The following is a 27,863-nucleotide window of genomic DNA, read 5'->3' as shown; positions in this document are numbered from 1 at the left end:
CTGCAATGTCTCTGTACCTTTGGCCTGTTACAACTTTGGTGTGCATGCTAGTGAAAATGAAAGGTGTGAAGCAATAAGGCAAGGTCCTTAAAATGTCTCATGCTAAAAGTAAGCAAGACCTATATTTGAATCTGTTACAGGGCTCTTCCATGAAGCTGCAAGAGTAACTTGAGCCTGGTGTCCAGAGCCCCCTGCTCTGGTCTTTTCCATAAGCTCCTGGATGTCTCAGGTTGGACACTGGTTGATTTTTACTTCAGGTTGATTTTGACCTTAATCTCACTGTGCCCATTTCCTGTCTGATCCCTCTATGACAAGGAAAAATGCAGAAATTCACTGGTGCCTACCAAGCACTAGGAGATTAGTGAAGAGCACCACGAAGAAATGAATCACTCCATGCCTGAGCAGAGTTTGGCTGGGATCCCAGCAATATGGCTCAGGGCCACGCTGAATGAGAAATGTAAAGGGGAAACACTGAGTTACCCGTTCACTGAGCACTATCCTGAGTGCATCCTAGATGCACGATACACAGGAAGCCTTAATTCTTCCAAATTCCTGTGTGCTTGCCTCAGCTACCCAACCCTCTCTGAATGCTGTGGGCATCTCAGTTCTGCATCCCTTTGCCTTGGTCTGCCAAATATGTTAAGGGATGGGAGATCCATAACCTCTGGGTCAGGTTGTTGAGACTTAACTTGTATGACACAACAGAGAAGGAAGAATTCTCACTGGTGCCAAATCAGATACCAGTGAGTACTTTGGCTCTGAGTTTTCATCAATATTTTCCGTCAATTTTTATTTTTATATCAAAAGCAACAACTTTTGTTGGGCTTTTATTGATTTTCTGTCTGTCAAACCACTTTTTCAAATTTCTAAAGGGAAAAGAAACAAAAGATAAAGAAATAGTAAAGAAGCTGTAATGTATTCCCTCTTCCCACTTTTTTTTTTTCCTCCTAAGCATTCTTGGTATTGCCAGCTATTACCTTGGTTATTGTCAGCTGTTTAAAACCTCTACGTGCAGAGTTATTTCCTCCTTTCTGAAGTCTGTAGTAAAAAAAAAAAAAAAACACAAGTAATTCTGTCATATGTCGAAGATGATCTCTAGCACCCCCCCTGGTGAGTTCAGAACTCAGATTTCACCTGAATGGTGAAGGGACGGTGGGCTTAGAGATGCTTGCCTCATACAGATTTTCAGTGAGTCCCATGCATGCTTCTTGGGCAGGTTTTTGGAACAAATAAAAGAGAATGATCTTATATTACTCCCCACTGAGGAGAAGAAGAGAGGTGCACAGTGGGCCCACCTGTTGTCTCACTCTAGTGTGTGGCAGCAGACATGCTTTAACCATGGTGAAAGATTTTTTGAGGAACTCCTGCCTCATCAGATACCAAAAGGTATTTTCTATTGTATTCTAATGTACAGATTCTCTGGGTTTCAGTGAGCAAATTCTACCTGCTTTTCTTGCAGACAGCATGCCTCAGACTTCTCCCCTGTTTCCCACATGAGTCTCTGTTTCAGCAATATACCCCTAAGTCACAAGACACAAATCCCTTGGAAACCAACCACTGCTAGTTTTGGAGATCATAGACTGATGTGTGCGAATCCCATTGCTTACAACTAAAACTTGTGCTCACCATGATTACTGTTTTCAGAATGGGAAGTCTTCTGTGTGCACTTGGGCTAGAAAACAGCTCTGAGCATTGCCAAGGGCATCCCATCCCTCAGTCTTGCTCACAGGGCATTGAAACCAACATGGGTGGCTCCTGGTGGATGCCCACACTGCTCCCAGGGAACCCGAGTCCTTGTTACATACAAACACCGACAGCAACAGCAATGCTGTGAAGGGTTCAGCAGCAGCTCATAATTTTTAATGACCTGGGGCATTGGGGTGGCTCATCAGAGAACGGTGTCTGACCTGTGAGTGCTGGCCTATGGCTCCCTCCTCTTCTAGGTGCCCCCTGAGTCCAAGGTGAGGATTCTTCGTTCATACATTTGTGGAAAATACATTCACAGCTCTGTGAAAAACCATTTTTGAAATGGTTAGTACTCCCTGAAGTAAAATAAGCCTGTTTTGTAGGTTTAGATTCAAAGGGTCAGCTCTTCACCAGGTGTAGCTGAGCTTTGCAGCGTGTGCTGTGTCCACTCGCTGTGTGAGTTGATGTTTGCCCACTGCTCAGTAGGTATGGGGTATCGGGCTTCTTGTAGGAGTACAAGTAAAGACATAAAGCACACCAAACAGGTGTTTGAAATTGCAGAGGAAAAGAAATGGTGAAGAAGAAAAGGAAGCAATCGTGGTTACTCTTTTATCCTGGTACAGCAACGCACTCATTTTGTTTTAGCACCACTTAGGAAAGGAAAGCTTGTTTCTGTGCTTAAAGAAACCAAGTTTGAAAGGTAGGGGGGAAGTGCTGATCTTCCATCAGGAGTGTGGTTACATTTAGGTCAGACTTCTAAAAATGTTTTTAAAACTTATTAATTCCCTAAAGCTCCAACTGCGTTGACTTAAATAATTCTGGGTTTAAAAGAAAAAAAGGCATTTTGAACCACAGTGGGTTTTCTGCCGTGTTTAAGAACAGCTGGTTGTGACTGGGGCATTTTTGGTTAAGAAATTACTCAACTGCTTCTTTCCTACTTACACTGACCTCAAATCTTTCCAACAGCTTCCTGCATGGTGGTGGCATAATGCTGTCTGCAAGCACAGTCTGAAGAGCCAAAAAAGTAGATGAAAATCTCTTTGCAGTTCCCACTTTGCTTTCCTTATCAGACTCTTGTTTTCAAGGTTATCTTTAGCCTCATCCAGTGCTCCAGGAAAAAAAATGAGGTGTCCTCTGGAGTTTGTTACTGCCTACATGGAAGTGATGGAGATGTTTAGTAGAAAGGGTCAATAAGAAAGGGGTCGATGCATTGATAAAATGTTGTGTATCTGAGGCAGGAAGGGAAATCTAGGTTTCAAAGCAAGGATGCAAAATGAATATAATAATTCAAACTGGGTGGAACAGCAGGAGCTGGTGAGCAGAGGTCTGATAAATACTACCCAGGCAGGTCAGTCACACGGTATTTGCCTGTGAACAGATGTCTTTATATGTCTCCTGCTTACTTGAAAGAAAGGAAGGTGCTGCTTCCACCCACCGGTTAGCAGGAGCCAAGTTCCCTGGGATCTGGGGCAGAGCTCAGCAGGAGCATCTTTCAAACCACACCACTAAGGAAAGCCCTGAAGATTTCAGAGCTGGGGGGGAGCCAGTGTTTGACAAATAGTTCACCTCGCAAAGTGGTTTTAGATCAGCATTTGCGAGGTGATTGTAATAGAGCTGCTCCCGATTTGCATTGATTTAAATGAAAGCAGAACCAGAGCTCTGCTTTTCAGCAGCTGTCTGTGGGCAGGCTGGCAGCAGCAGCAGTCCTGGCTCTGCAACGTGTGCTTAACTTAGTGGATGGGTGCAGGAGACCTCAGTGCAACTTTTTGGACCAAGTATGGGAAATGGGGGTGCTGGAAGCAGGTGGGAGAGAGCAGCACACTGGGACACGCTGTGCAGAGATTGCCTAGGCAAGCTAATAGCAGGTTTCCATCTCTCGCTTCCTTCCACGACTCTTGCTAGCCTGTAGCTGCGTGCAAAATGAGCAGAGGCAGAAGCAAGAGGTGGAGAATTTCCTTCCAGGATTTTCCTGTCCATATCTTGAAAAGACGCCGTGTGAGTAATGAAAAGGCTGGAGGGAGAAATGCGGCGGGGTCAAGAGTGGGGAAGAGCTTACGCAGCAGTTAGCGTGCGGTGTCTGCGCTGAGCTCCTTCGGAGCTCCGGCACAGGAGCTGGATAAAATGACAGAGTAGAGGGCTCCAGCCCCAAATCCACCTCCTGTTGCCTCCCCCTCACACCCGCTCTCCCTAAAAAAGGGACGAATCCTCCCCAAACGGTTGAAGGCTTCACGCAAGGCTGGCGTTTTAACACGTTTCAGTGCACTTTATGGCGGTTATTTGCGCACAAATTATGCGATGTGGCACTTTGTGATCGTTTTTCCCCCAAAACACATGGGAACGCCGTCTTAATAAATATGTGAGAGAAGCAAAACCGGGGATTTAGTGTTGGGTTTGCTAATTTTTTGGGGGTTTGGCTCAGGGGGAAAACTTAGACGGAGGGGTTTTGGAGAGCCACCCCAGCGCAAAAAGGAGGAGGACACCCCACGGGGGGCATCCCGGGGCGGCTCAGCCCGGCTCGGTTCATCTCGCCGCGGCTCCTCCCATCCTTATCGGGCCCGGGGCGGCCCGGGCGGGCGGCGCAGGCGCGGGGTGGGGGGGACACACACAACCGAACGAGGGAGGGAGGGGGGAAATCGGGGGGCGGGCGGCGGCGCTCGGCGGCGCCGTGCGCGGCGCGGCCCCAGTCCGCGCTGCAGCCGCCGCGGGGGCGCCACTACCATGAGCGGCCGCGGCCGCCCCTGCGCGACTCACGGGCACCGGGCGCAGCAGCCGCCGCCGGCCCCCCCCCGCCGCTGCTGCCGCCGCCGCTGCAGCCGCTGCCGCGCACCCCCGGCCCCCGAGCCCGGCGCTGCAGGATGCCGGGGGGCAAGAGAGGGCTGGTGGCACCGCAGAACACCTTCCTGGAGAACATCGTCCGGCGCTCCAGCGGTGAGAAGGAGCATCCCTGCTTTTAGGCGGCCGTCCATCATCCTTCCTTCCCTCCGTCTATCCATCCATCCTTCCGTCCGTCCGTCCATCCCTGAAGCTCCCTGCCCCAGCCTTTCCCTGCCCTGTCCCCCCCCGCTCCCTTCTCACCCCGCCGTCGGTGCTGCAGGCAGCGGGTCTCTAGCAGGTGTTGGTGTGAGCCCCTTCTGGGAGTTAGGGTTACCCCTTGTCATTTCTCTCCGCTCGCCGGGTGTTTTTTTTTCCCCTCTTTCTCATTCGTTGGTTCCCCAATGTTCGGGTTTGCGTTGTCTCATTCGGCGTTTCGAAGTCTTTGCAATTCTGTCTCACTTTAAAGCGTGTGGCGACGGTGCCGGGAGAGAGGACGAGGCAGTGCCTGTGGCTGGGGCGCTGGTAAAACCCTGTGCCTGGAGAAAGCTGGCAGAAGTGCCTGCAGTCACCGCTGTGCCGCTCCTCCGCTGGGCGAGCGGTTACGGGACTGCTTCAGAACCACACGGGCAGAAAATAATTCCCTGCTGCTGGGGTTTGCTTTCCCCTTCCAGCCCCTTGCAAAGCACTGGCCAAGAGTGCTGTGCACAGATCCGTCAAAGTTACGGTGCCTGCAGGCATCTCTATAGGTGTGTGAATGTAGATGCTGCTTTAGGCAGGTTTTGTGCTGCTTACCTTCTGGTTTTAGCTAGTTTATGCACTGGCACAGAACTACTGAAACATGAGTGTTTCTGCGAGTTAAGTCTGGTAAAAGACCTCAACTTTGCATCTGCTGAAAGGTTTCTTCTTGGGCAGCCTGTCCCTGCCTTGCATGAGAGTGGGAACGGGAAAGGTGGGCAGAACAGAGCGCGGACAGAAGTTTCTGCATGCATTATTAATCGAGACACTAATGTGATGTGAAACGTTGCTGAAAAGTGTTTCCTTCCACCTTTCCACTGCACCAGTCTGGATTTACCTCCTGTTCGTACTAACGCAGTCTGGTGTGCTGGCTTGGTTTGGTTTTGATGGCAACTAGTGAATTTGTGAGCAACTGAGGACCTGGAATTTAAAATGTTGCATTAAGACATCAACTTTTGATTGACCCCATCAGCTCTGTCAAGCTCTGTAGCTGCACAATCACTAGAAGCTAATTTCCTGCAATAGTGTATTTATTTACCCAAATATTAAATGCAAGCTTAATTAATAAGGTTTTATATAGCACTTTCCCTCTGATAATTTCGAAGTGGAACTTAATTACACTTTACAGCTCCTTGTGGAAGCAGACACACAAAGGTGTTGCCAACATGTTCTTAAAACTGGTGTAAAAGGGGCTTGGGGCATAGCAATTGTTCTCCCAGGGTCTTGTGGCAAGCTGGGGACAGAGCTGGGACCGTGGTGTGGGAGCACCATGATTTTGTGTCATGCTCTGATTGAACCACATGTCCTCCCTGGCGAAAGCTCGGTAAAGCTTTGAGATGTCAAAACCCAGAAAACCTCAGCAGGCTTTTGAACATTATACTTTAAAAACACATTAGCCCCCCTCAGGTTTTAACCTGGCCTAATTTGGGCATATAAATGGTGCTGATCTGGTCACTCATTCTGCTTTTTCTTTGCTTAAAGGTGATGTTATGGAGGGAAATCTGTCCCACTGGACAACGAAGCAAAAAGTGGATTGGGAATCTGTTTTTAACTCATGTTAGTGGTCAGTGTTGTACACTGAAACGCAATTTAGTTCTTATTTTTATCATTCAGGTCATAGCCTTATTTGTCCTTTATAGAAATAGTAATTTTCATTGGATTCAGCACTGTTTAATCCGAACTTAATGGTATCCACTAGAGCAAATCTGGTTCAAGTATCTCCTGCCAGTGCTTGGTAGAAGGCTAGGATTTGGTCTGCTGACCCTGTGCTGGGTTTTGTTTTTATATTGGATTCACCAGTTTCAGAGAGATTTTTCATCGTCAAATTGAGGAACAGGATAAAGGAAAGAATGATGATATTTTTTTAAAATACGTCTTCAGCATCCTTAAAAAAAGCCTTTCCATCGTCTGTCCTAGTTAAAGAACACTCTCTTTTGAGATTTCTCACACTTACACAATCCCATCACACTTCTTGTCCATAAATCTTTTTTCAACAACCAGGAGAAGGCTTGTAGATAGAGGTAATATCTTCTGTTAGGCTAACAGGTACAGCTGGGAAAAATTAGGTATTTTGACAGATAGGCTCTTCTTCAGGTCTGAAATGAAAGCGATGGATTTCAAAAATGAAACATGGGTGCAGACAAATTAGAGTTGGCAGAGATGGATCCGAACAAAGCATTTATAGACAAAGTTGCAATATTTTTCAAGCGCAGAAAGTTGGAATGGATCTGGTGGGAACTGTGTGTGCAGTGAGTGTGATGGCCGGCCTGGTGTTAAGAGCAGAGTGTGATTTTCAGCATTATTTAGGGATTTGTTGTTCAGGAACGTCGTGAACGTTTCCTTTTTGCCCTAGCTTTGGCTATGGAGGAGGTTAAAATCGTGAGGGAAATGCTCCATGTGGGTCAGCCGTGAGTGAAACATCGAGGAGCGGTGCAGAAGGAGCCGGGGTGGCTGTGGTGCAGGGTGGGATGTCCGGGCACCAGGCTGGGGGGACCTCTTGGAGGTGACTTCAGACCTCGGAGCTTATCAAGTGCTGTAGAGCAGCGGCTGGCAGCAGCACCTTGCAGGTGGCTTCCAAATAATTTTGGGGTGGACAGTAAGCTCTGAGCTGCTTTGCGAGTTGTCCAGCCACCCCACAACTGTGCTCTACTCCCAGCAGACAAAATCTTCAGGAAGAAGCAGGGTCCCTCCTTAGCCCCACTGCTGCCCTTGGACTACAGGGACAAGCCCTCTGGGCACACAGGCCTATCTTTGGGGTGATCGGTGCACTCTGTGCAATTACATTTTACTTTTTTTAAAGCACAGTGAAAATGCATGGAGTAAAGTCCTTCTTGTTGGGAGCTGCAGGTTGATATGATCTCTGCTCAGCCTTGGCTGTGCACTGATCTTGAGAACACCAGGTGTTTTGCTAAGCTGAAAGAAAAAGGGTTTTGTGGGAGCAGTGGGTTAAATCGCATTAAGGTGACTGCTTTCTACTGCCATTACTGTTTTGGGCTTTTAATAAGGCCCATCCTTAGGGCAATGTTCTCTCCTAAGATGTTCTCAGCAGTCTGTGCCTGTTATTACTATCATTATTATGGGTTGCTCCTTCAGTGTAGTCAGAGCTCCTGCTGGCACTGACCTCAGCTCAGCATCACGGAGGTGGAATGGGAATTTGGGCAAATCCCTGGAGCAGGGCTGGGCTTTGTGTTCCTGCCCCATCTGCAGAAGGAACCTGGCAAGTTGAGCCGCAGATGCGAGGCAGAGAAATGTGTCTGTCTTGCCCATCTGCCTTCACCTTTCATGTCTTGTAGCAGCAAAAGCATGAAGCTTGTGTTACCAGCGTAATTTGCTTTGGGTGTAATTTGGTTGAGGTTGGAAAAAGGTTAACTCTGGGACTTTGCAGCAATATGCAATAAAAAGTGCTAACAGCGTGGAAGCGGGGCATAATTTAGCGAAAGACAAATATGATAGCAGCCATCATTACTGGTTATTGTTTCTATTGCAATAACTCTTTGAAGCTTCCTTGGAAAAAGGCATTTTTCAGGTCTTTCGCAAATGTGTTTGACACTTCAGCTGAAATCTTCGCTGTGTAAGGAATTTTACCATAAGCTTTAATGAAGCTAACATTTAATTCCAGGTCTTGCACAGTTTAGCACCATGTTCCTGCAAATCATCTCCTCCAGACAGAGCTTTATGCCCTGTTGGGTTTGATGGGGAAAGGATCAACCCAGTTCCCAAGTGACTGTTGGCCAGGCAGGTCCCCCAGGAAGGAGGGGATGTGAACATCACACCTATAGCACTAAGACACCTCTTCATTTTTATTAGACTGGTATTACTGACAAAATAGGTGTTTGCTCTCTTTTCCATCCTTCCTACTACCCCATGTAGCGTACCTGATTTCTTACAGGCAGGGTTACAAAACGTTGTTCTCACTGGACAGGACACATGTAGACTCCTCTCCCTCAAATTAAAACAAGCTGCATTTTCATCTGCTCCAACCTAAACTACAGCTGGTGCAGGAAAAAAAAAAAAAAAAAAAGCTCCTTAAAGCAAGTTACTTCAAGTTTACAGGGTGTCTGTCATAAGGGATCCTCTGCAAAAAAAAAAATCTGGACCTCAGCACTTGCATAAATCTCTACTTAAAGATGCTGAAAATCATGGGGCAAAAGTTTCCATCCTCTGGTTCTGTTGGCTGCGGGGAAGTCAGTGAAGGGATGACTAAGGAGCTTAAATTATTGGGGCTTTTTTGGGTGCAAGGTTGATTTTGCAATTTGTGTGGCTGCAGGGGACCCGCTGATATGTAAATCAATGCAAAGTGGATTGTTACACTAAGAAGCATTACTAGATGACATTTCTGAGTAGTTCTCCATCGCAAGGGCCTCGTTTTGTTTACTCCTTCAGTCAGCTTGGCCAAATCCTGAAAATTAGGCATATCTGATGCCTGCTGGAGTCAGGGGAGATTTAGGTGGTTTAATTTTAATTATTATTATTATTATTTTTTTAATTACAACAGCTCCGTACCATCATGTTAATGTAGACCCCCCGAATAAAGGCATATAATTAGTTAAAGGAATAACTGGATCTTTACAAGCTTTTCCTTGATCTCCTTTACAGCTTTGTAAAATTTGCATGTTATCAATATTTCTGTGCATCTTGTTGGGAGCGGGATGGGGTAGGCGATGTTCTCTGGGATATCTGAGCGCTGCCGAGCACTTGCCACAAGAGGTCAGTGTAAGTGTTGTGGCGTTCCCAGGTTAATGTTGAAATCTGATAGAGAAGAGCAAAATGAAATTATTGATTTTTAGAATAAACATATTTTTTTTATTATTATTTTTTTTATTGCTGTTGGAAGGAGTATGCAGCCAAAGACTAATGTCAGGAAGTTAAGTGAGCTGTGGAAGTACATTTAATTAGCCTGTTTAACAGCATACTGCTTGGTGATTAGCCTGGATTTTAAGTTATTCTCCTGGTGAGCTAGAAAATAGTGTTTTTTGGTTTGTCAAATTTAGGTAATAGGAGATGATTTTGGAATCGCTATCCTAATAACCTTCTTTGCAGAAAAATGTCAGTCTAAACCCCTTGTTTACTGAGCACGTCCAGTGACTGGCAGTTTTGATTGAGAAGCCCTACTCAACCCCAATAGCCAGGACCCAATTCTGCACCCATGCTTGTTGCTGATGGCATCTGGCCGCTGCCTTGTGCATAGCCCCTTACAAGCCTGAAGCAGCACCTTGCTGTGGGGCTGGGATCTGTCCTGCTGACACATTTTGCTTTAGTCCCTTGCTGGATGCTTGCACATGCAGTGCTGCACAATTCTCTGCCAAAACAGGTTTGGGGAAATTTGGCCAAGCTCTGAAACCGCAGCCATGGCTAGCTGCAGGCTGTGGGTTTGCAAGGCAAGCCCCCATGTCTGAACATCTATCGTTAGCATGATTTTCTCACCTGGGAGTGTGAAGCAAGCGCTCTTGTTTGTCTATAGCTAGAAGTCTGTTTTTTGGTTGCTCCCTGAGGGTGCCGGTGTGCCTGTGGTGAGAGCTACAGCTTCAGTTTAAATTCAGTCTTGCTACATCTATGTTGTGCTCTGCATAATTTTAATAGAGAACATCTTCAGCGGCAGCATTCAGAAGATAAGCAGGATAGGTGGAGATTGGTTTAACTCTAGGATAAGGGAATGTGTGGGGGAGAACCTGTGACCAGAACTGGACAAAGTGCCATTTCTTGGGCAGCTCACAGGGACGCTCTCTTGTCTGTATTGGTCTGAAACTCTTCCTGAGGTCAGTGAAGCTGTGCTGCAGTAAAGGACCAGGGTGTCTATGGGATTTCACATTCAGAATGATTAAAGTTAGTTTCAAAGTTATTTTTTTATTTTTTTTTTTTTAAGATAAATTTGAGGCAGACTCTAATCTTTCTTCCTGGGCTCGCTTACTAAATTGCTGAAAGCTGCTGTGCTCCTAGCTAAGTGACTTACACGTGGACTTAATATCTCAGCCAGGATTGGATTACTTACATTTTGTTTTATTAGAGGGGAAGTGAATTGGGGCAGGAATTAGAACATTTTTGCATTGTTAGTATGGTATCTTGCCCTGAGTTTAGTCCTCCATGCATTTTCATAACACAAGTATTAAATAAAAACAACAGTGGCACAGAAAGGTGACGTAAAGAGTTTGTCCTCTGAGAGTTTTTTCAGGCAAGCAACACTTAATGTGCTGGATAAATTGGATGACACCGATGTTTTGCATGCTTTAAAGACACCAGGGAAATAATAGCTGTGTTAGAAAACAGCAATGTGGTTTTGTAGTGAGGAGCACAAAGTGCTGGCAGAGGTTGCTGCTTCGAGCACAGTGGTCCGCCTGCAGCCGACCCCAAAGCTGGAGGGATGTTGGTGCCTGCCAAGGCTGATTTCGGAGGGCAGTGCCCATGCAGGTCTGCCCGAGGATTTAGGGTGTTCTATAGGGACGTCTTGAGTGTGTAGCTGGATTTGCTGTATACAAATGTCATTGGAAATGCATAGTATTGGGGCTTAGAAGAGCTAAAAGAAACAAAACCCAAGAATATTTTGTAGAATTCCCCTTTCCCAAAGCACCTACCCAGGAGACCCACGAGTTTTCCAAGGTGGTCTGAACGAGATTGCAGCAATATGCTGATCCTGTGCAACTACAGAATCTCTATAAGGAGAGCAGGCTGACAGCAGTTCAAGTGGTTTGGGGCTTTTAAAAGACAGCATTAGCAAAAAAAAAGAGACGGGGGGAAAAAAAAAGGCGAATTCCAGGCTTTTCACAGAGCCTGTCTGGTCTGTGCTGCACTTGCTCCGCGTAGGAAGGGCAGTAATTCTGAAGGACAGCTCTGTGTGAAATTGCTTGAGTTAGGAATTTATTCTAAGTTGGAAACACTGCTGCTTCTTATTATTATTTGTGTTCTGCTACTGCTTCATTTTTTTAAGCATGTTTTCAATGGTGACTTTTGTAAAATGATTAGTTGCATATTTTCTTGGGAAGGGATGGAATTCTGAAATGGTGATTTAAGCAATTTTGTTTACAAGTGGTACCCAAGCATTCTTGAGGAAAGATGATTACAGACAACGTTTCTCACTTGGCTAAACATATCTCCTGGAATGATTTAGCTGTTCTTGCTCTCCTGTGATTGCATAACATGAATTTTACACTGCTTTGGGCATTTCACTGGTTAAGAAAAAATTGCTTGCACACAGTGGTCATTTTTTTTTAAACAGCAAAACAAGGCTCAGTGCTGTGTTGAGTATTAGCTAGTGCAAGATAGACTAAGATTAAAGGCTTGCTGCTGTACAGCAGCACAGGCTGCCTTTGTACGACAGAGTCTTTTTGCAAAGTAGAAGCACAGGAATGGCAAATATAGTGCCTGTAACAATTGTTTACCTCAGTTGTGTTTTCCAAATCTGAAATTCTGCTAACTGTATGACTTTAACATCTCAATTCTTTGCCATCTCTATTTAACTTTCTAAATAGGAGAGTGATATTAGCTAATAAAAAGCCCGCTGACTTCCTAAGAGGAATCTAGCAGCTTTGAGAAGGGCATGTCAGCTCTCTGAGCCCTCCTTCCCTGCTCTCTTGCAGACAGACACTGGTGTTTAGATGGGTCTAGTAAAAGAATGCACGCGCCCTACGGATTTGTGCTCCCTGCGATACATCGGAAACGGGGATGGGGTGGAGAAAATGATGGATGGAGGCAGTGACATCAAGACAAGCGTAGAAATAATAATAATAATAAAAAAAATGACTTTTATCTCTAAGCAAATGGAAAGTAGAAATGCATTTTCAGTGCATTGAAGAAATCCAAGAATGAATGTATTACTAGACATTTCAGGCTAACCCTTATTATGGAAGTTTTGAAGTTAGCCATGTATTAATCTTCTCAGAGTGTGATATATTACCACACGATAATTTGGCTTACAGGTTCATACTGTTTCATACATCGAATCAGACTGTTGGTCTATCAGATTCACTGTCCTGCTTTCGGCAGTGGCCGGTACCTGGCGGGCTGGGGAGAAGTTCCCAGCCTCCACCATGAAGTATTTGTGAGATCGGGTGCTGCTGTACGTGGAGGGAGAAGCTCTTCCTTTCTGGGCTGCAGCACTGACACTGCACAAGTTTCAGTTGCTCATATCTTACTGGATGTGGAATTTGAGCTGCGTTTATGCACTGCCATCCGTAATTTCAGCTGTACTGGACAGTCCCTTGTGTGACACTAGTCTTTCAGGGAAGTCGTGGTATACTTAAAAAGTGAGGAAATTCATCTCTCCAGGTGTAGACATATTGGCTCAATTCTCTGTTGTCCAGTTACTAGCTAAACTCTGTACAGACTTATCCTTGAGAATACCTCCAATATAATCTTAAAAAAACGTAGCATTTGAAATACAGCTCTTACATATTGAATCTAACAGGATGCCCATCTGTGGACATCCCAGTGCTGGTGTCCTTGCATCTGCAATTGTCAGACCTTTTGTTGGCTCCTTTTTGTCTCTTCCTTCTGAAAAAGGCGCAGAACACCAGTCTGCTCTGTGGAAGGCCTGAGTGGGTTGACCGCTTGCCTCTCCCATGGAGGGAGGCTGAGCCTGGGCCTACCTTGCAGAAGGCAGTCCTCAGTATTCTGTGATGAAGGGCTCGTGCCCATATCCTAGAAAAAACTGGCTGTGGAGAAGTCTTTTGGCACACTCCAAACAAGAGCTTTGGTGCCAACGAACCATTGCAGAGTGAGGGTCACTGGAGCAAGTGGAAGAATGGGAGGGAGCCTGGGGTTTGATGATGGAGGTGTACCCTGTGAGCAAATCTGATGGAATGGAATTCATCATAGTCAAATTAACGGAAATCTTACTTTGAGACACAACTATAATTGAACTTTTTTAACAAAGAAACCATGTAAGTGGGTTATAGAAGTATGGAAGTTGGGCATGACAATTGTTTTAGCCCAGGACTGGCTGTTAGGGCCCAACTCTAGTGGAAGTGACTGCAGAAATGGTCTTTCACAAGTGGTAACTGGTGATGATGTGCTATAAGGCAGTCTCTCCTCAAACTACCCCAAACTCATGAAAGTTCTTCTCTACTGTTGTTGACCAAAATTAGACTCCAAAATGGGGACATATTAGAGACTATACAAGGAGTCACAGAAGAGGATTCTGGGTATAGAGTGACTACTGTGAAGTTAAGTTGTCTGTAGTTTTGATCTTGACAAATTTTAGAAATAGGGAAAAAATAGTACATGTCCTGGGGAAAATAACATGACTACTGATAAAATGTAGGGTAGGCACAGAGTCCTGCAGATGCTGAGACTTGGGCACACAATAAAATTCCAGGGTTAGACACTGACCTGTTCATCCTTAAATTTTATCAAGCTGCTCACTGAACAGAGGCATTAATGAAACATGGATTCCTATGGCTTTGTGGCTGCAGTTAGATTCATTGGTCTCTAACAAGATGCAAACAATGATTCAAGATTTTTGTTCAGTTGAAACAGGACACAAACGTTTGTATTCACATGCTGAGCATGGATGAATAAGCCTTATTTGCTTAGAAGGCAAGTGAAAAAAAAAAGTAAGAGTATTCGTGGGGACACATGAAAGCATGTTCTAACATTTGGTCAATTTACTAGTACATATGCTATGTGTGTATAAAAATATATGTACATATATATATGATCTAACTTTATAAGTACTAGTATTTATCAACATACTTCTAGTATCTTTTTTTCTTACTTTATGATGATTTATTTTTTTTCTTAAAGATCAGTAGTTCGGCTTTGTTATGTTTCCTCCCAGTGTCTTGGATTTGATCAGCTTAATGAATGCCTTAGCAATTATTTTGAGACCCTTGGGTGTAAGGAAGTAAAAAATCCATAGATGATGACCAATAAATGCTGAATGTCTGCTGGTGGCCCCATTGTTTATCTTCTGCAGTGTACTCTGTGTCCTGAAACAGAGTTCTGCAATGGGGATACACAATCAAGATAATTATGTTGGACGGAGAGGTTTCAAAACCTGCTTATAAGCTGTAGTCCTCTGGGAGCACCCAGATGTGCACAACATCCATGTGTGAGTTTGGATATCTGCTGCCTGTAAGCACCCACGTTGTGCCCAGCTTACCTGGGTATGCGAGCAAAACTGTGGTGAAAAATAACCCTATAAAGAAGTCACTTTCCAAATCAAACCTTGCTTTGACCAAAGGACTAACAGTGGTTGCTTCCAGCAGATGCTGTAATCCATGTCTGCTGCTGGTTGTAGTGACTGAATCTCCCTTTGGGCAGAAAAACAAATTTTTAAAGTTGGCATGTAGGTTTAAGACTGTTTGTGATGAATTCAAATAAGTTCTTTGAGCTTATAAGCCTAAGACCTCACAAAATCTAAACTATATCTCACATTGGGTGGCTTTAAAATATTTTTCAATCTGCTTTTCTGCAGAAAATCTATTAATTTACAGATTATTATTTTCCAAATTCAGGCTTATAAAGAAAAAAAGTTTGGAAAATACTTTTTTTTTTTCAGTACACTTTTCTTGTTCAGTAGCATAATGTTTGAGTAATATATATTGCAGTCATGGTTATAAATATCCTGCAAAGGGCACGTATAGCTCATAGAAACCCACTGTCACATTTATGTAAAAATTATGTGTGCACCTGAGTGTATGTCTCAAGTAATTGGCATAACCTAATAATTCTTCAGCTATTATGAGGAGAATTTGCAAAAAATCTCTCTCTTTTTTTTTGCCCATGAAAAGTGCTGAAAGGAACCTTTACTATCATTTCTATACAGCAGTGATTTTAATAGTATTTTATATAGTTGTGGTGGCTTTTTATCATCGTGTTACCAGTTAGCTCCACAGCTACCATCAAAATAAACTGAAAATTATAAGTAAGCAATGTAAAATAAAAAAGCTCTGAAGATCATCACAGACTACAGCTTGAGAACCTTTACTAAGCAATATACTAAGTGAGAATATTATTTTTGAAACAACATTAGGAACGTTCACAGTGTTGATGAAGATAAAACCCCACAACATGTTTGAGCAAAATTGGTATTTCCTTCCTCAGAAAAGCCTTACTAAAATCAGGGATGGAAGAATCCTTCCAAACTAGCGAATAAAACTATTTTAGGACTAACTCGTAACATGTTGGTGCCAGTCCATGCGTATAAACTGTAGGCACTGACTGAAAGAACATATGATTGAAGCAGTATTTAAGCCTGAGTTCAGCCTCCTAAAAATACACCCTGCCCATATTTGTGTGTTTACGGCAATTGGTACAGAAAAATGTTAGTGGGATGAACCAAAGCCACCTTTTTGCATTTTGATGTAGACCCTAACTGAAGTTTGATGCATTTTGCGTAACTTGAACATGTAAGTCCCTTTGGCATTCATCACTTCTGGTACCAAATTCTGCATGGGTCGCCTCATACCTACCCTCCTGGGTGTAACATCGCTCATGGTGTACCACCGGGTGCAGTGGGACATCTCGCCCCTGCCCAGTTCCTGGCGCTGGCTGTCCCTCATCCCAGGGATGCTGGCTGCATCCTGCAGAACGTGCAGGGACCTGCCAGCAGGACAATTTTGCTCATCTGATACAATAGTGTCATCAACAGTCTTGCAGAAACATATGGCTCATCATTTAAAGCTCAATTTTTAAGTTAATTTAAGGTTGGTTTCAAGATATATATGTTTATATGCACATTAAATGAAAATGAATATCAAACATGATAGCTTGTCCAGATGTTGCGAATAAATGAATCCTTTCTAAATTGTGATCTAGTTGGTGCTTATATCAGTATGTTGTTTTTCTAAAGCTCTCCAGTTTCATCATGATTTCCTTTCTGATGGCCATCTTGATTTCAGTGCTCTCTGAAATTTGACGATGGAAGTTACCATTGTGTGTAACACTCTACATCTGCTGTGTAACATGAAGGATGTAAATGTACTTCACCTCTGACAGCAGCTCTTTCTCTCTCTTCTCTTTTTCTTTTTTAGAATCCAGTTTTTTGTTGGGAAATGCCCAGATTGTGGACTGGCCTGTAGTTTATAGTAATGACGGTTTTTGTAAACTCTCTGGATATCATCGCGCTGACGTCATGCAGAAAAGTAGCACTTGCAGGTAGGTCGACTGTCTCTTCATTGCCACTTGATGCACTTCCAAAATTACAATTTGCTGGCAAGAAAAATTAGGCTTTAAAAAAAGGATTGATATAAGAAAATAATTGTTTAGTAGAAATTAAAGTATTAAAGCAGGCTTTAAGTGAATGAAACCAGAAACTTACCTAGGACATGGTAAAGCACTTACCCATGTACATTCAGTTCAGCACATTGCTGATTAGCATCCAGTAGCATTAATGGTTAGTTCCACCAGGATTAATAGACTATTCAGATACTTAATTTTAAGTCCTTTGCTAAATCTGGGGTAGCCCTTAAAGTCATGCAAGATTTAATCCTAAATAACATAAAGCTAAATTCCAGACTTATTGTCTGTTTTGGGGTTTTTATTTAGAACGTGTACAAATTCAATATATTTCACTCAAATGTTTTTTGAAAGCAAGCCTGGTTTTGAAATTCCTGTTGTCCTCTGGTAATTGCATAAATACAATGAGCATTTCAGGAATAAAGACTGTTCAATGGAAAAAAAATATTAAAACATTTTAATAGTGAATGAAGATGAACTAGAGATGCTCCCAAAGAGTGGTATGGTGTGTGTGTGTAAATATTTTGAGGGTTTATTTGTTATTCTCTCATTTGAAAATTATCCCTCTTCCTATCAGTATGAATGTGCTCTAACAATTCAATAAAGAAAGCAGGATATTTAGGTGATATGTTTCAAAAGCTTTTTTTTTTTTTTTTTTTTTTTTTTTTTTAAATAGATTTCCATGAATTCTCCTGTTTACCATGCCAGGAGGTCTGCAGCGTGCTATCCTGAAGCCCATATTGGTCCCTGTTCTTACACACACGCACAGCACAGTAATGTGCAAAATGCATCTTTATTCCCAAGAAGGTGATTAGGCTGATGATGTATTTACTCTGAGCATTGCAGCTTTATGGCTTTTTCCTTTTGCTGGTGGTCTTTCAGGAGCGGGCAGCTGTGATTTATGGTTAGATGTTCATCTGTGCCTGCTCTGCTGCATCCTTTAAAAGGAGATGCTGTGGGGAGAGACTAAATCCCTAATGCATGTGTGGGTGTGTGAGCAAAGTAAACCAGGGATGAGGGCAACAAGAAATGACCAAGATACAAGTCTGTGTAAGTTTTCCCTTCATGCAATCAGGCAGTGACCAACTCCAGGGCTGCACACCTACAGGACTGAAACGCTGATGTGTGGTTGCTGCTCGTCTGCCGAAAGGGGAAAGTCTTGGAGGTCTGAGGTTGCTCTGTGCAGCCAGATGTCCTCTGATCGGCAGTGGAAATGAGATGGGCACATGCAGCTGACATGAAATATTAACTCACATGGTAACAACAAAGTCAAAGTACTTGGTGGGGCTGAAAGAAACAGCGTTATCTAAGGCTTCCCAAATATGCTTACACGCTTCCCCCTTTGCTGTCTGCTGTCCTGTATGTTGAATTGGATCCATTTCCCTGTGAGCCAGCACTTTTATGGTCTGTACATGTTTAAGTCATTACATAAACAGAATGGGATTGTAGGAAAATGTTGGGGAAATGAAGGTTTAGCAATACCACTCTGTTAATAATTCCCTTGTGCCTCAAATACTGAGAGGACCAAAAGGTTTAGTCCATCAGAGTGTCTTTAATGAATGTGATGGGCTTTGGTTGATACTTGTAAGCATCCCATTTTGACCACATTCAAGTGAATCATAGGGATGCAAATCTTAGGAGGAGTTATTGTGGAAAGTGAGGCCGGTAGCAAAGATTTATTTATTTATCTTCATTCTACATATCCATATCTGAATTTTTGAGATACCTCTCTCCATTGAAAGCATGGCTAGCACTTGTTTTGTGTGTAGATCTTAGCTGGTGGAGTTATTTTTGCTGTGTGATATTTGATGCCTCTTAGGGCTCACCCTGGTCTTCACAGGTTAGAACAGAGCTGGAGAGGTGCTCAGCGTGGTCTGATGTACCCTTCTGGAGAAGTGTCTTAGGGGCTGCTCTGTAATGAAGAGCTTTGCAGCTGTGTGGGAGGGAAAATGTTGGTGTGTGGAACAAAAAATGTAGGTGTGCATGACACCAAAAGTTGCACTTGTAGCTGGGGCCGATCCACAGAGTAAGTGGCACAAGTGAGTGCTAAAATGCACAAGATTTTTAGGTGGAAGAACTTGCATGCTTGTGCAGCATTGCTGTGCCAAATGAAAATGAGCTGACAGTACAGAGTGAGCAGGGAGGGCATCTGCAATTGCTGCACCTCTGACATTCAATTAACCGTGCAAAAGCCCCTGCCTGGAGGTGAACCGATAGATTAACCAACGCCTAGGAAAAACTCTTGTTTCATGCCCAGTTGCCCACAGTCGTGGCAATTTGTCTTGATGAATACACTGAAAGAATAAACGTCTCCAAACCATTAAAACCCTGTTTAATGTTGCAAATAATATCAGTGTTGTTTGAAATTGTTGCTTATCAGTAAGTTCAGGCTTCTTGGGAAGCCCTCAACAGAGCAGGCACCCTTTGGTGGCTTGGTAGTAGACCTACGCTGGCATTTTGCACTTGCTGTTTGCTCCAGGCTTTGCTCTCCGTACCCTTCCTTGCACCAGGCTGGGAGTAGCTGGGTGCTGGTTTTGTTTTTAAAGAGGAAACCTGCTTTGAGGCCCTGTTGATGTGTTGCCTTCCAGCTGTACAGAGGGAGGGAATTAGATCCACTGGCTGAAGCTGTGTACAGGTTGTGTTTCCACTGAAACAGTTGCAGTGTGCCGCTCAGCATCTCTTTCTCCCTTGTTCTGATAAATTTGGTACCAGGATGTTAACTCTGTGACCGTGTTTTCTGTAGGAGAAGACAGCACTTGCCCCTTGTACTGCCAAAGCTGAGCAAAGAAACCTTGTTGCATGCCAGTGGGACCCAGGGAGCTGCCCGGTGCTGCCTTGGAGGGGTGCCTGCTGCTGGGCTTGCAAAGTTTTGGAGCTGCTGACACATAGATCAGTATTTGCTTTTCCTCCTGGGTAGTTGGTCAGTTGTGACTGATGCCTTTTCATCCAATGCTTTTGGATAAACAGAGCTGTTAACTGGATGTGGGATTGTATGCCTTCCATGCTTTGTCTGCCCCCTAACCACCTGGCAAAAGCCTCACAAACAGCCACAAAAATCTCTCAGGCACATTCCGCAGACCCGAAGCTTCTGTGGTGGTGCTTTTTTGGATCTTGATGAAGGACAGGAGAGTGCAATGCAAAGCTTTCAACGTGGCTTCTCTGTGCCAAGAAGTGCTTTCAGAAGGAGGCAGGAGTATAGGCGTCTGAAATGACGAATGGTCTGTTGCAGGGATGGGGAAATTATCTAAGATTGTGCCTTTCTCTGCGTGTTTCAGTAAGTCTTGTTTCTCTTTGATAAGTCTATTTTCTAGGTAGTAAGATCCCCAGTAGCAGGCTGGTTTTGATATTTATGTCTTGTACAGTTTGCACTGAAGGCACTTGACAAGCAATAAATAACAAAAACATGAGGCAGAAAAAGACAGAGTGATTGACTGAAGAAGTAGGAGTCCCTCCATGTGTACAAAATAGGACAGACTAAATTAAATTAAATCTGTGATAAGCAGAGATCTTATATAACTTACACAGTGAGTGGCGTGGGGGTCCCTTTGGTGCCTGGTAGTAAAAATCACCTGAAAAACATTTGTATCATTCCACAAGCCTTTAAAATGTCTGTTTATATGTGAAAATAATGCAAGATTTGAGTTTTACAGGTTTACTGCACTAATAAGCTGACTTTAAAACGTAAAGCTTATTGATTGCATTCAGCAGAGCTAACTGCTATCGTCAACCACTGTTGAGTATGGTTTGTCATTTTAATGCTAATTAATGACTTTCTGTATTATAAGCCATGTAAAGTCATGCACTTTAACAAATTTTAGTTATTTTTTCCTTCAGGACTAAGAGAAGCATTGTTTTTAAGTCTCAGGACCACAAAAAGAGTGTTCAGTTGAATTGAATAACTAAAACACCAGTTCTTATTTTGTCTTGCAGACTTGAGCAGTCTGCTTTACCTCATCAGTGCACTAAAAAAGGGTTAGATTAAAAAAAAAAAGCATTCAAACTTTGTTTGTTGTCAGCTCCCATGTAAATGTAGGAAAGGCTATCGGGAAGGAAGGGCAGGCCATTTGAAAGTGAGCAGCAGGGTGCCCGATGAGACATACAAGCACTGTGGCTGGTCCCATGGCCTGTGTCTGCTTGGCCAGCACCTTATTTTGGGAGCAGCCCCATCGCCTCCCTCGGTCACTTGTGTAAAGGAAAGATTCACCGCCCAGCCTTCATTGGGTATTTTAATGCTTGCCAAGTCACTAACCACTGTGCTGTTTTATTGTTTCTTTCAGAACAGTAGACGTAAAATAAATGTTTATTGAACCTTTGGAGGTCTGTGGATCGATAAAAGAGAAGCTGGATTTAAACCACGGAGGCACTGATAGCTTTTCTTTTTCTCTTTCATATTCTCAGGGTTGTCTGTTGTAGGTTTCAGCCGGAGCTCAAACTGTTCGTGAACAAATATAACGGGGTGGGGGAGAAGCCTGATCAATTAAAAGTGTATTCATCCAAGCATCTGAAAGCTTTTATCCCTTGCTCCATTTTCCTTCGGTTCTATAATTGGGAATTTGCACAGGGCAGTCTTCACCTATTTTTAATCCAGGGAAGAATGACAGGAAAAGCCTGGCTGTTTTCTTACATAGGCTTTCAAAAATAAGGTCGGGGTGTTGGGTTCGCTTGCATCAGCTGAAAATCTGACCTGGAAAAAAGTGCAAAGGTGATGAAATGGTCAAGTGGTGAGAAATAGTGGAGTTAAAATAGACTTTTGTAATCTCTGTCTGGAAAGGGACGAGTCTTCAAAAGTGTTTTAACGCTTTCCATATTTTCAGCAAGGTGTCAAAGAAATGTGACATACAATAAGGAAACTGAGGGTGAATTTGGTTATATTTGCTGGTAGTGCAAACACTGTGGGCCAACTTATTCACTTGCTTTCTGTGTTATTTTTCAGAGAATTCCAGTCATTAGTTCTCAGTGGTTAAATCCTACCTCAATTCTAATTGCTTTTTGAGAAGAAGGATTCAGAATATCTTGTGTCAGATGCATCTTGGCAAGATTAGATTTGCATCCATTGATTCAGCCAACAGCCCTTATCTGTAGCAAGTTCTGTTCTTCCTTCTACAGCGTTTTCAGGAGGATTGAACGAAATTTGTGAGGTTTTGAAGGTTTTGCTTAATATTCTCCATTTTCACAGCAATATTCTCATGGCCTGCAGCTGTGGCAATAATGGCTTTATAGGATATCAGCTCTTTTTCCAACAATATGCCCTTAAAGATATGTTCAGAAAAGCACTTAATGAAACGTTAGATGACAGCAAATACATCTACTTTACAGAAAAAAGGCAGCCATGATTATTACTATTGTAGGTTTCATAACAGCCTTGTGACATTCGGAATATTTAAATGAAGTGTAAATCATAGTTAAACTTTGGTAAATGACTGTGAATAGCATCCCCAATGGTTATGCAGTCTAAGGTGACTGTAACAAGCTGTTGCTTGTCTAGCAAAAAGAGAAAAATGTTTTTTTTTTTTTTCTTTTTCAGTTTTATGTATGGTGAACTGACAGACAAGAAGACCATTGAAAAAGTCAGACAGACTTTCGACAACTACGAGTCAAATTGCTTTGAAATTCTCCTCTACAAGAAAAACAGTATGTATATATTAGTTTATGATGTTGGTAGTGATAATGCATATTTATTATGTATTATAGTATGCTATAAGCATTATATATAGTGTATATACATATTATGTATTCTACCATATTATATATTATGTGTTTTATTATACTATATGTATTAAATGTAATATACATGTGTTATTATAACTCTATGTATATAGGTGTGTGTGTGTATATATATATATTATATATTTCAGGTTGGAAATTAGGAGAATTTTTTTCCCTGAAAGAGCAGTCAGGCACTGGGACGGGTTGCCCAGGGAGGTGCTGGAGTCACTGTTCCTGGGGGTGATGAAGGAAAGGTTGGATGTTGTGCTTAGGGACATGGTTTAGTGGGTGACATTGGTGGTAGGGGGATGGTTGGACCAGATAATTTTGGAGGTTTTTTGCAACCTTAATGATTCTATATATAAAGTATTTAATAGACTAAGATGTTCATTTTGACATATGGGTAAATTTTGGAGCAAATTTTGTGGAAGAAAAAGGTATTTTGCTCGCCAATGATCAAGAAAAGAGCTTATGTTTCAGGACAAGTGTACAGATTGCCAAAGCTAGTATGTGTTTCCTGGTGTCTCAGGTCACAATCCATCCTTCCAAAAAATAATGATTTTGAGGAGTTGTATTCCTGAAGGGAATCTTGACTGGGTTAAGTGAAAAGAAATTCTAAATTAAATTTCCCCTCAGGAAACATGTCTGCAGGTGAGAACCCACACCCTGATTTGCAAGTGGTTGCTCCCAGTGGCAGCAATGTGTGCCTGCAGAAAGCACTGGTGAGCGCTGAGGGAAAAGCTGAGTATGCCTGACTGCCCCTTTTCACTGCAAATTCACATAAACCCTTCATGACATTGAAGAGAGCAGTCAGGATACCTCAGCTTCTAGAAGAGTACTCATGCACTTATGCTTTATTTCTACTTCCCCTTTCTAGCCTAAATTTTCCCTTATGTGCACTTAAACAATAGGAATTGTCTTCAGATTTCTCCAGTTCTGCCTGCTTCAAAGCATTTTGGTAAACTAATTAAAAAAAAATATATATATGCACGGTAAAAGAGAAGCAAGAGTGCCTCTGAAGTCCAGCTGTTCCTGCAGGTGCCTGTGATAGCCCTTCAGATCATCTCCTTTTGGTCCCTCAGCACATGGATGTTCTCTGATTTCCTGCCTCTCTCCCCTGTTCCTGTTCAGGTCACCTCCCCTCACAGGGGGTAGGCTTCCTGGGACAGACTTTTGTTCTGTATCTTTGCAGGTGGTGGTGCTCAGCACCCCCCGATGTCCATATGGTTGCAGAAGATCCCAGAGACTCAGGGATTTTCCCTACCCTGGCTTCCCTTTTTAACTGGGACGGTAGCTCATGCTTGGCATGAGCCAGTACTAAAATAAATTCCTTTCCATTTTATTTAAATATTAAGAAGAGGAAAGCAGGAAATCTTTGTCACTGTTCTGTAACTAGCCAGTTACTTTTTTTTTTTGCTTTGGGCTGTGGATTGGCCGCTTGAGCTTGATGGTGTTTCAGAGATTTATTGAGCTGCAGTTGCCTTAATAAAATCTTCACCTTTGCCCAGATCTCCAATCCTGTACTTTCTGTAAGATACTCAGGATTACAGAAGGACTTCATGGAAAAGTACTCATTTTTCTTTTCCGTCTTGAGCCAATTCCCATCCATAACATGTTGCCAGCCTTCATCTCCATCACCTGAAGCCCAGCACTACCGTCTCTTGCTAACACTGACAGCCTCACCTTTTGGCTTCAGTTCAGCAAGTGCTTTGCCTTGGGTTTGCTTCCATTTGTCATACACTGGTACTTGTGATAGAAGCTTCTTCAAGAAACTGCATGCTTATCATCCAGGCTGAATATTGGAGCAGATAAGGAAATGAAGAGTAGTGTCTGTTGGTATGAACGTACTTGTGAAAAATGTGGAGCTATTCTGTAGAAAGGCTAGTGTTTATCACCCTGCATACTGCTTCTCTCCTGTGTGGAGCTTGCAGTGCTTGCCGAGCAGCCCTCCACCCACATCTTCAAACTGTAGCTCCAGAGGTTGTGGGTATTGTTGTTATTTTATCACAAATTTTTCTTTCTCAGTCAATCCTTCATGCTTTCAGCAAAGGGAGATCTTGAGATTTTCAGGCTGCTTTCCCATTCTCCTTCCTTTTGGCACAGGGGTGGTGTTTAAGAGCTGTTGTTCTCCGGCAGCATCCATGTGGCTGCTGGCTTCACATGCTCCCTTGGCATTCTAACCCAGTTAGCCAATTTCAGGATCAGACCTGCAAGTTCCCTACGAATTTCTGCTGCTTTACTGCATTACATACGTCCTCAGCTCTACCCACCCAGCTATTTAGCACCCACGTAGACATGCATATATGTGTGGGTAATACTCAGGAAACGTTGCCTGCTTTTGAGCCCCCGTTCAGGTTGCTGTTTCTACAGCAGTATCCACCTTGCCTCTCTCTCTCTTTGATTTTTATCAGGGCTGTTGTACAAGTTATTTTGCCTACTTGTGGAGCTTTTCAAAGGGTGCTGATGAGTTGCCAGGTACAAGTGAAAGCACAGTATCACTCTTGAGAGCTGCAGCACTCTTTCTTAGAAGTTATGAAAAGAGCCTTTTATCTTGGGTTAGCAACTGGGAGTTGAGATAATCAAGTGATCAGCATAATGGCTCTGGAATTACCTCTGAAAGCAGTCCCCCGTCTCCCCAGCCTCTCCAGTTCACTTTCAGTGAGTTACTGCTTTAATCCCAACAGAGCAGTGCTGAGTTTTGCCATGAGCCCCTGTGGATTTTGACCTTCCCTACAGTAGCCCTGCTCCAAATGGGTTTTGTTGCCCTCTGGGTATCCATCCCTGGCACAACTCCCAGATGTGGTGCGTTAGAGGAGATTCGGAGGGGCCAGCTGTGCCCTGGGATAGCAGTGGGCGAGCAGCTTGTTTCAACGTCTCAGTTGAAAGCCCAGTTTTTAGCTCCTGAGCACCTGCAGGAACCCTCTGTGGGCAGTGAGGCTTTACCACAAAACCATTCTAACCACTCCGACACGGTAAGCAGTTTTCTGGCTGTTCGTTTGATGAATGGTATTACCTGAAAATTATTTTCTATTTAGTTCAAAACTCAGGTATAGATAAATGCACTGCAAGTTTGCTCCACTCATTGAGACAACGGGGAGATGGAGGGTATGACCTGAAACACAAAAGGAAATCCTATCTCCATATTTGTCCAGATAGACCATTTTAATTTTATGTCTGAATTAGTTCAGACCCTCTCAAATAACAGAGCAACATCAAATTTGGAGCATTTTACAGTATAGTCTAGCAGTTTTGGTTTTGATAGCTCCATATTATGTGAAGAAGGATTCAAAGATATCCTCAGTCTATTTTTTTTCTCACCTGACTACCCTGCAGATATCGGGTTTATGAGACATGATGGTAAAACCAAGAGCAAGAGGGAAAGAGTCATACATTTATCTCAGGGTGTTCTATCTCTGATTACTCTGGTTATCTCTGGTTATCTCTGACTATCAGCTTCTCAGTTTGGTAGCTTTTCCCCATTTTAATGAATCTGTAAAAAATAAGAATGTGTTGTTTTCTGTGGAGGAGGTAAAATTAAAGGTCCGGGACATGTAGAAATACCTCATTGTGATCCTAAACAATGTGTGTATCATATGATGTATGAAGTATTCTGTGTACGGGCTGGGGAAGGGTTGTGCTGCACCACACTCCAGCTTCACCTTTTTCTCTGCTTCAGGAACCCCAGTTTGGTTCTACATGCAAATTGCTCCTATAAGAAATGAGCATGAAAAAGTGGTTTTGTTCCTGTGCACTTTTAAGGATATCACTTTGTTCAAGCAACCAATTGAAGATGATTCAACAAAAGGTAAATATGAAATATACTTTTTTTTTTTTGTAAATTATGAATTGTATATTCAAGCTGAGTCCAGTGACAGGAAGATGTTGTGGCTGTGATCTTGCTATCAGGAAATGTTTTGTCCAAATTTTGATGCCACTTTTCCAAATTATTGATTAAAAAACTACAGAATTGTGAGTGGAATATTCCCTTACAATACTTTGTCCAGAGCAACAAGCCTTCGTTTTCCTTTGTAATATCACTACTTCTTCACTACAGCTGATATTTGCTAAAAATAGCATGGTTTTCAGTCATTATAATACTGTGTTATATTGGGAGACCTTTCTTCTGCAGGACTGGTGTCTTATTTATCAAAACTAATTTCAGCTCCTTTGTGCTGAGATGTTGGTCTTTACTCCATTTCTCTTTCTTGGAGATGAGATGGGAAAGAACAGCCCAGTTGGGTCTTTTCTTGCTGGACAGCAGTGATGTCTGCGTGGCAGTGGGTGTTCTGCCTGGTATTTAACAGCTGCTGCTGGTGATGTTTGCTGAGGTGTGCAATGCTCTCATCACCTGATGACCTGTGCTTCACAGGGAGAATTTGTAGGGAAAGGATCTAGCAGCATCCTTGCCTTTGTAGGATGTGTTTGGTGTCAGGTTCATATGTGTATTGCTCTGGGTAAAATAATGCATGTTTCCATAAAGAAAGGCAGAGGATCCATATGCATCTTCTCCAGGAAGTTCCCTTCTGGTAATTAATTCCTTGTTCTGTTTTCCGTTCCTGCTTGGAGAAGGCTTGATTTGTCACTGAGAGCAATGTGCCCTCTAAGCCATCTTGTGTAGAATAAAATCCTGTGTCATTTGAATGCAAACAGGATTTAAACTACTTTCTGATGATATAGATAACACTTATGTGCTTGGATAAATGACAAGTAGATTTATAAAGGCAGATTTCAAATAAAATGAAAGGCCTCTCTTTGGGCTGACATGATATGAGATTTTTTTGCCTCCAGAGTATTATCTGTAAAGTTGTAAGATCCTGATGTAGGAGAACCTTCTCAGTCACCGTAAGCCTCTTTGCCTCTACAATTCACCTGGTGTCCTGCAAATGTTCCTTTGGATTCCCAGCCTGGGAGATGAGTTCTTTGGGGATGGAGGGATGTGCTGGGGGAGCTGAGCTCGCCCTCAACCCATCTGAGGAGGAGCAGGATCCTTCTGACATCCATTATAGGAACAATACATGTTCCTATGTGAAAGAGCAACAGCTGCAAAGTGAGTAATGCATGTACTGCTGTCCTGCAGTGAAGGGAACCGTTAGTTACAATGCCAAGTATTAACTGTGAACACTGCAAAATATTGTTGTCAGCAGCCGAGAGAGGTTTGACTGCATGTTTAAGGAGCACTTACTTCTGTCAAAGTCATACTTAAAGCAAAAAACAAAACAAAACAAAAACAAACAAACAAACAACAAAAAAAC

At 43.1% G+C, this 27,863-nt stretch overlaps 1 protein-coding gene across 1 annotated transcript in view; it reads left to right on the top strand.

The window, feature by feature from the left end:
* Nucleotides 1–4,541: 4,541 nt before the first annotated feature.
* The window catches only part of KCNH5 (potassium voltage-gated channel subfamily H member 5), a 153,210-nt gene continuing 129,888 nt past the window's right edge, over nucleotides 4,542–27,863 (top strand). Inside the window, exons 1-4 of the mRNA XM_032189293.1 lie at nucleotides 4,542–4,614; nucleotides 16,701–16,824; nucleotides 22,430–22,536; nucleotides 26,288–26,416. Coding sequence (XP_032045184.1) covers nucleotides 4,542–4,614; nucleotides 16,701–16,824; nucleotides 22,430–22,536; nucleotides 26,288–26,416 — 433 coding nt within the window. The remainder of the gene's footprint in view (nucleotides 4,615–16,700; nucleotides 16,825–22,429; nucleotides 22,537–26,287; nucleotides 26,417–27,863) is intronic.

The sequence above is a fragment of the Aythya fuligula genome, chromosome 5, assembly GCF_009819795.1.
Source record: "Aythya fuligula isolate bAytFul2 chromosome 5, bAytFul2.pri, whole genome shotgun sequence".
Classification (NCBI taxonomy): domain Eukaryota; kingdom Metazoa; phylum Chordata; class Aves; order Anseriformes; family Anatidae; genus Aythya; species Aythya fuligula.
The sequence above is the reverse complement of the archived record's forward strand: the minus strand, read 5'-3'. Positions and strand labels throughout refer to the sequence as shown.